At 37.8% G+C, this 8,451-nt stretch overlaps 1 protein-coding gene across 1 annotated transcript; it reads right to left on the reverse strand.

The window, feature by feature from the left end:
- Positions 1–6,893: 6,893 nt before the first annotated feature.
- On the reverse strand, positions 6,894–7,943 carry LOC105805710 (transcription initiation factor TFIID subunit 7-like). The gene has a single exon (XM_012638644.1). The coding sequence runs from the start codon at positions 7,941–7,943 to the stop codon at positions 6,894–6,896; it is 1,050 nt and encodes a 349-aa protein (XP_012494098.1).
- Positions 7,944–8,451: the final 508 nt, after the last annotated feature.

The raw sequence follows: 8,451 nt of genomic DNA on the forward strand, positions 1-8,451 counted from the left end.
TTTTTCTTCTAATGCTCTTTCTGTTTTAGGATCCTATCCAGGTTTTTCCCTTGTATTAGTTGCTATTTTTCCTTAGTCTCCTGTGATCTGCATCAGTCATTCCTTGTCTTTCACGACCTTTACCCTTTTAAAGATTATTGATCTGTTATTTTTCACGTGAACCTTAACTTGAGGTTAAACAAATTTAAACAGGTTTTCTATTGCATGGCTGACATATGCAACATCTTTTTACTTCTTCCTAATTGGGATTTGTTCAATATTTTCTAATCACTGGGCTAAAGTTACGCATCTTTGGCAAGAATATCACAGAAATGATGCTGTGTCCTCAGTGCATCATGTCATGGGATCCATGACGTTCACGTGTCTTACTACTGATGACATTAACTTCTATTACTTGGTAAAAATAGTTTCTATTGATTTTCTCCACTGTAAAGTTACTATCCTACCTTTGTAGTTAATAAATAACTCAGGGAAGGTACTTCAAGACTACACAAATCCTGTTTCTCCTTTTTCCTATTAAAGTGAGCACTCATTAGTGGACCTTGTCTGTAACAGTCATCACTATGGCATGTGCCTAATGATGGTTTTTACATTTCCTCTTTGCTTTTATATTTATTAATTGGAATTCTACTATGAGAAAGAACTGTCCTTTCCTACTTATTATATATTTTAAATTTAGTTTATAGATTGAAATCTAACACTACTATTATTTATACTGTTACTTGAGTTGCTCAAGCTTTGTCTATTGGGAGCTCCCTCCAGTTCAGGGGTCCTTTTTCTCTTAGCAAGTTCTCACCTTTTTAAAATACGTATTTAATTTCTGATACCATAAGCTATCCAAGGATCATCTTGTATTTTCCCTGCCTCAGCAGCAGAGTCAATCATTTCTCTAAAGGTCTAGTTTTTGCTGGAGAATGGTGTTTAGAAAACTGGAACTCAGCACTAGTTAAAATCACTGCTAGTGCAATGTCATTGTTTGTAGGCTTTCACAGCAGAGAGCTGGGAAGTATACATATGCATACTAACTGCATTAGTTTTCAAGGGGTGCCACAACAAATGACAACGATCTTGTAGCTTAAAACAACAGAAATTTATTCTCTCACAGTGCTAGAGACCAGAAATCTGCAATATTGAACCAACTCTGTATTCTTGACATAATTTTCACTTGGCCATAGTGTGTTATTACTATCATTGTGGAAGAGATTCTCTTTGCTAATATTTTCCTTAGGAATTTTAAATTAATGAGTAATGTTGTTCTCTAGTTTTCTTTGTACTATCTTTATCTGATTTAAATATCAGTGTTATTCTTCCTTCAAAAATGAAAGGAATTAGGTAGTTTTCCTTCATTTTCAATGCTCTGGAATAATTTATAGAGTACTGGGAATATTAATATCTAGTCTGAAGAATTTGGTAGAGTTCTGTGAAACCATGTGGTGCTTTTTTGTAGCTTTTTGTAATTTTTTTGTCTTTTCACTTATTTTCTGTGAATTTTATTTGTCTTATATTGAAAGCAATGTGTTAAAGCCTTCTATTAGCAAGATCAGGACAAGGAAGTGGTAAGTGATGGCAGGTACTCAGCTTAGGTTGAAAATTTCATGAGGCACCAAAAAACTTACTAATCAAGATAAATAATACTTTAATGCAATATTTTAAAAAGTTTACTCAGAAAACTATAGCCTATGGGACAACCTCTTATTTTTATAAATAACGTTTTATTGAAACTGGGCAAGAATTACAGTGAGATAAGTGAGGCAGAGCTGTGCAAGTGAAGGTCAGATCCAGTCTTTATTTAAAATTTTATATTGAGTCATTGAGGATTTTTTTAAAACTTCATTTTGATTTTTTTAGTAGCGATCTTATGGACACTTATTGAACTTTATTACACTCTCACCACCTCACTCTAACCTAGTTAGGTCTCCTAGTCTCTGTATATCTTCTTCATCTTCTGCGATTTTGCTTTCTAAAGGTTGAAGATTATTTATTTATTTTTTTGAATCTTCCCCTTTAAGACACACTTTGAAATCCATTCTGTGCAGTTATTGGTTTGTTCTGTTCAGTTATTTCCACTACCCCAATTTAAAGTGGATTTATTTTTTCTGTTTGTCTTAGTCACTTCAGACTGCTATAACAAATGACATAGACTGGGTCGCTTAAACAACAGACATTTATTTCTCACAATTCTGGAGGCTGGAAGTCCAAGATCATGGCACCGGCATGGTTGGGTTCTGGTGAGGGCCCTTTTCCTGGCTTGTAGATGCCTGCTTTCTCACTGTATCTACACATGGTGGAGAAAGGAAGAGGAAGTAACCTCTCTAGTGTCTCTTATTATAAGGGCACTAATCCCATCATGAAGGCTCCACCCTCAAGATCTCATCTAAACCTAATTACCTCCCAAATGGCCTTCCTCCTAACGCCATCACATTTGATTATGGCTTCAACCTACAAATTTTGGGGGGGACACAAACAGTCCATAACACTGGTCACACCAACTCACAATCAGGCCCCTTAGTTAGCATTGCTAGTCTGACTTCCTGGGTCTGTGCTTGCTGGTCACACAGAGGGCAGCCAGGAGACTGAGCACATGAGACTTCTGTGGTGCTTGTTTTTATTTATTGTTCTCTTACCAGTGATTATTTTGCTCTTTCTGTTTTCTATGTGTTCAAGTAATTTTGAGAGTGTAGTTTTGCTTTGAATTTTCATAGGTGTGAAGTTATTTCATACTGTTGGGGGAAGGGAGACTTTAGGAAATTTTCTACTACCCACCTGCTGTTGCCTGTAGCTACTTGGAAGTCTTCTGGCCAGTATTATTAATTAATCCTTTATAACAATATTATGTATTTCCAAGTGATATACAAACAAACTAATGAACAACTTCAAAAAATATCAGGAATTGTTAACCTGAAACAGTTAAAACCAATTCAAAACTGTAACTGAAATCGTGGTATCTGAAATTGGGAAAAACAGGTACAATTGTCCATATTACAGAATAATGACAAGGCATGCAGATTTACGGTTGATTTCCTAGATAAGGCATGTGTTTTGAAATTGAATGTATCTGTGTTTGGATCGTCAAATGTATATAACCCTGGACAAATTTCCTATTCTTCCTAAGTCTTGTTTTTTATCTGTAAAATCTCCAGGTTGTTGGGAGAAATAATGGTATTATGTGTTAAAGGTATCTAGCAAGAGCGCCTGGCATAGTGGGTGTTCAAAAACGCTCCTTAGCTCATCATTTTCTTTTACTTTTCCTGTCATTTTTATTAATGTTACATATTATCTTGAGTATTCCTTCTTTCTCATGTTTCTGTGTTGGAAAAACAGTCTTTTCCCCATTTTAACAAATTTCTCAACTCTTTCCCTCTGCCAAATATTAAGGCACCAATTGCACTGTATTTTGAGATCCATAATTCTTAATGCACACAATCAACTTTAGTTCACATTATGAGATTTTTACTGCATAAAAATTGTATACAAATATATCCAATCATCAGCTTGAACTATTGATGCTGAATCCAGTTAGGTATTAGTTGGAATTTGTAATATTTTAAAGTTTTCTTTTTTCCATTTTCTCTTATCATCTGAGTGCTTCATCACTGGGCTAATCAAAAAATCCAGAAACTTACCTCACAGTAATTTCATACTACTTGTACTCCAGTTAAGCTTAAGCCCTTTCTTAGACAAGGCAAGCCCTTTCTAGTTTTCCTTTAACCTCTGTTCCATTCAGTCAACTCAACTCTATTCAATGCAACTCAAGTCAATTCAAATGAATTCAGTTAAGTTTTAAACATTTCTGTTCCTACTTACAGAGCAAGTGTTATAGACTGGGCACTGTGCTTGTCATTGAGAAAATAAAGTTGCTACAGGAGCTAAAAATGTTATTAGGCCACCTACAGAAACACAAAGTGGTATTGTCACACTAGTGAGTCAGACCCAGGGCAATGGAACCAGAGAGAGCATGGTAATTCTATCTGGGTTTTAGAACAGGGTCAATGAAGGTTTCAGGGAGGGCATTATTTTAGAGATGAGCTCTATAAAACAAGTAGGATTTTACCAAAAATGAGATGATTGGTGGTAGCAGTAGGAATCCCAATAAAGGTATTATTAAATATTTACAGAAACGACCTCAGGCTACTTACCAGCCAGTGGTTTTTAAACAGAGCCCTTCAAGGCCTAGATTTTCCCTAAAGACTTCAGAGACTACCAAAAGGGTAGTGCCTAAAGGGAAAAAGAGTTAAAAAAACAAAGTTTGAAGACTGAATATAGGTGGTATTAACCATTCATTTTACGCTTCACAAAAAAAAAAAATCTGCTAAATCTTAGGTTTCAAAGACTTAACTGATCTTTACCCTGAATGAGAGAGTCTCTTTTCTCTGAAATCTCACTTTTGGTAATATATTCATGCTTTATTTTCTTCTTTATCACTCCTATCATTTGTCTTCATATTCGTGACCTGTTCCCCATGTCTTTCATTCACTGCTTAGTTTGTGTTTTGCCCCTCCAATCATTCCCCCTTCACTGCTGTCCATCAGCTATCTGCTGACCTGATCTCTAGGAGCACTTTCAATTATGTTAGGTTAATTGGACTGAGAAGGCATTGTTGGTATTAGGAAAGATATGATTGAGATGGGGTATTAAGAAATTCTGCTTTTAAAGTTTGACCTCCTCCACTGCTTATTATAAACCTTCTCCTTATACCTTTTATTTTCCTTCTCCTTAGTCTCTTCAAACAAAAGCCATGACCGTGTTGAAACTTTAGAGGAAGAACAATCCATATTTCATTATGTTATTTTCCAGCTAAATGTGAAGACAAAGAGTGACTTTAGAAGCTTCCAACTAAGATGAAAGAGCTACTGTCCACCTTCTTTCCTGAAGAACAGGCCAGAGCTTCCCTATCGCAACCAGCTGGACACTAAGGGACTGCGAAGTCTCCTTTATCATGTTAAGGCATGGAGATTGAAGGGCAATGTTTATTACATCAGCAAGCATTACAAACCACCAGACACTGGAGACACATACCTTGTGTTTTTATACCCATATTCCCTTTTTTAAGGTCCAAATAAAAAAGTCTTGAAACATTTCTGGGAAAACTGTGTTGCCAAAGATACATAAAGAAACAAACATAGATAGTGCTGAATAAAGATGCTTAGGATATATTAAATATTAAGCTACAAGCAAGGAGCATTACTTGTTTGCTTATTTGTTTTATTGGGAATTACCATACACAAACATCCATATGACTAGGGCCTAGGAATGGGCTTTTGACTTAAAAAGATAAGAACACATATTTGCATTGGAGACTACTAATCCCGGTGCTATGTCTGGACAGAGAAACAGAAACGTCTTTGTGAGAAATATAAGTAGAAGTTGAATAAACTGTGGCAAATATAGTCATATATTTATCATTTGTGCTAGTCTTCATCTCTTTCAGCAGACCTAAGTGTCCATTTGTTAGAATTTTGCTTTGCCCTGAAGGATGTCCTTTATCACTCTGTGTTAACAGATCCTATTGATAACACATTTTCTTAGTTTCAATATCTGAAAACGGATTTTATCTTAATTTTTGAAGAATATTTTTTCTGGTTATATATTTCTGGATTGAGAGTTTTTGTTTTCTATTTTTCAGCTCTTCAAAAATGTCATTGCATAATCTTCTGATTTCTAGTGGATTTTTGTTTTTTCAATTTTTTAATTTTTTTGTTTAAATTCAGGATATTACGGGAATACAAACATTTTGGTGGCATGAAATACATTTGCTTCGCTCAAGCCAGGGCCACAAGCATGTCCTTCCCCCATACAATCCGTACCGTCTCCATTAGTTGTGGATTTACCCTCCCCACTCCCTCTACCTCCTACCCCTCCATCCCCCCACTTGACTGGCACCTAGTGAGTATGACTACCATGTGAGCACCTTAGTGTTGATCAATTAGTCCCAGCTTGATGGTGAGTATATGTGGTGCATGTTTTCCATCCTTGTGATACCTAACTTCAAAAGATGGGCTCAATCTCTATCCAGGATAATATAAGAGGTACTAGATCACCATTGTTTTTTGTAGTTGAATAGTATTCCATGATATACATACACCACATTTTATTAATCCACTCATGTATTGATTGATGGACATTTGGGTTGTTTCCACATCTTTGCAATTGTAAATTGTGCTGCTATAAATACTCAAGTGCATATGTCTTTTTTTCCTTTGGATAGATGACTAGTAGTGGCATTGCTGGATCAAATGGTATACTATTTTTTAGCTCTCTGAGGTGTCTCCAAGGTACTTGCCACAGGAATTGTACTAATTTAGAGTCCCACAGCAGTGTAAAAGTGTTCTGGTCTCTCCACATCCACACCAGCATTTGTTATATTGAGACTTTTTTTTTTTTAAGGTGAAAATTAGCTGTTTTTATTTATTGTGTTGAAAACAATTTTATGAAATGATTTGCATCTCTACATTTGGGAAACTGCTTTGAATAGCTGTGAAAATAGCTGTGGCATGGAAAAACATATGCAAACTAGCTTCACTGCCTCCAGACTAGGTTCTTCTTATTGATCTTAGATGGCATCACTACAGCAACACCAGCTTCTGACACGTGGAGAAACAGTAGCAAAGTCCTGCAGTGAAGCTGTGATTACTGAGGTTGAACTAGTCATTCCAATAATCCTCTAACTTTCCTACAATCATTTTTCTGCAAATAGAACCCTACTTCTTATAGGATGAACTAACAAAATGAGATTTTGCTTTAAACAAAATTACAAACACAGGAGATAATTCAACAGAACATCCAGCAATGGAGGGAATGGGAACTACTGCAAGGCCTTAATATCTACCCCAAATGATGAAGCAAGGTTTTTCTAATGGTGACCAGTCTAAGGACTGAAAGTATAAAAATTCTTCTCACTTCTCTAGGAGTGATTCTAGCTCTTCTTGCAAAGAGCTAAGCTGCTCCTTTTCTCGGTCTTCCTTTTGTTTGAGTTCATCCAGAGCAGCCTGAAATCTGTTCTTGAGAGCCAGATTTTCCACTTTCATAATGAGACACTCCTGTCGTTTTGCCCTCTTCTGGGTCTTTTCGAGTTTGCCTTTCATGTTATCAATTTGTTTCTGAATTCCCATAACCAGCTGATTCATTCCTTCATTTTCTTGGTGCTGTTCATCTGATGTATTTAGCTTGTCTTGTAGCTGCCTCTCCAGATCTTCCTCAGTGTCGATGATGTTTATATCTTCTTCATCTTGATGCTGTGTCTCATCTTCCTCTTCACTGCTGCTGCTAAGGTCATTGAATATCTTCCAAAGCTCATCATGTTCTAATGAGTCATGGCCCTGCCTATGACCAGACATTCCTGGAGAAGAGATATCAAGGGCTTGATTTTCTGTCTCTTTTGTTTCATCTTCAGCAATTATTTCCCACTGAGTACTGACAGCTGCAGCATCTGTACTCAGCAACCGTTTCACTTCTTTTTCCACATCTGGAGATTCAGTACACTTCTTCTTTGCTGTCTTCCGGAACCTTCTTTTTCTGACATTTTTTAGAGGTGGAGTAATTCCTTGGTTCCAGATAAACTTTTTCTCTTTTTCCTTATCCTTTTTCTTGCTTGCTTTGGGATCGGCACTAGCAACTGGCTCTTCCACAGGAGGACAGAGATCACCATCAACTGTAGCTACAAGCATCTGGCTGATATCAGCCGTCTTGTAAAAGGTTTTTTTATCGCTAGTTTTCAAGCTTTCCGTAACACAGGGCAGGTCTACCAATTTGGAGGCTAATGGGACCCCGTCCACTCTGACGATTCCATGACGTCCATCAGGGTGTAACTCAACTGACAGTGTGTCCTTCAGGTTGCCACCACCAGAATGAATTGCCCTCCTCACAGTAGAGGCATATTCTGGAGGTAGGCGTAAGATAAACTGGCTCTCTAGCTCATGAGGAGCATCATCTTTGCTCTTACTCATCTTGGTTTCTTTGTGACTTGCTTCTCCTCTAATAAACACTTCTTGCACTAGAAAGTTCCAGCTGGCTCGATCCCAAGATGACAGACGAGAAAAGCCGCCAGTCAGAGTGTCTCTGCAAAAAAGACAGATTTTAGAAGACAGTGAAAAAAATAAACTAGCAGAAAAACATAGATTGGATGAGGGTTGGAAGGAAGGGTGCCTGAAATTACAGGAGATTCCACGGGAAGATGTTGTGGAATAGAACTCAAGGAGAAAGGCATCAGCAGGGTCCAACCCCGAGAGGCTTGGAGATCAGTGACAAGGGCAGGTGGAGCAGATCACTTTCCCCTCCCTTGCATCTTGGACTGCTGGTGGGCCCCTGAGCGGTTGGAGAGACCTGCCAACACCAGCCCAGAGACGGCTGCTGCCAGTGAGCAGTGAGCCTCTTGTGCACAGGGCACCAGGCTCCCTGCTCCCTCGGGGCACCTCCCCACATGCAGACCCAAGCCCATCAGCAGGCACCACATTG

Source organism: Propithecus coquereli, unplaced genomic scaffold, assembly GCF_000956105.1.
Source record: "Propithecus coquereli isolate 6110/MARCELLA unplaced genomic scaffold, Pcoq_1.0 Scaffold131, whole genome shotgun sequence".
In the NCBI taxonomy this organism is placed as follows: domain Eukaryota; kingdom Metazoa; phylum Chordata; class Mammalia; order Primates; family Indriidae; genus Propithecus; species Propithecus coquereli.

Excerpts from the sequence above, each read along its gene's own strand:
- LOC105805710 (XM_012638644.1), bottom strand. The coding sequence starts at position 7,943 with ATGAGTAAGAGCAAAGATGATGCTCCTCATGAGCTAGAGAGCCAGTTT.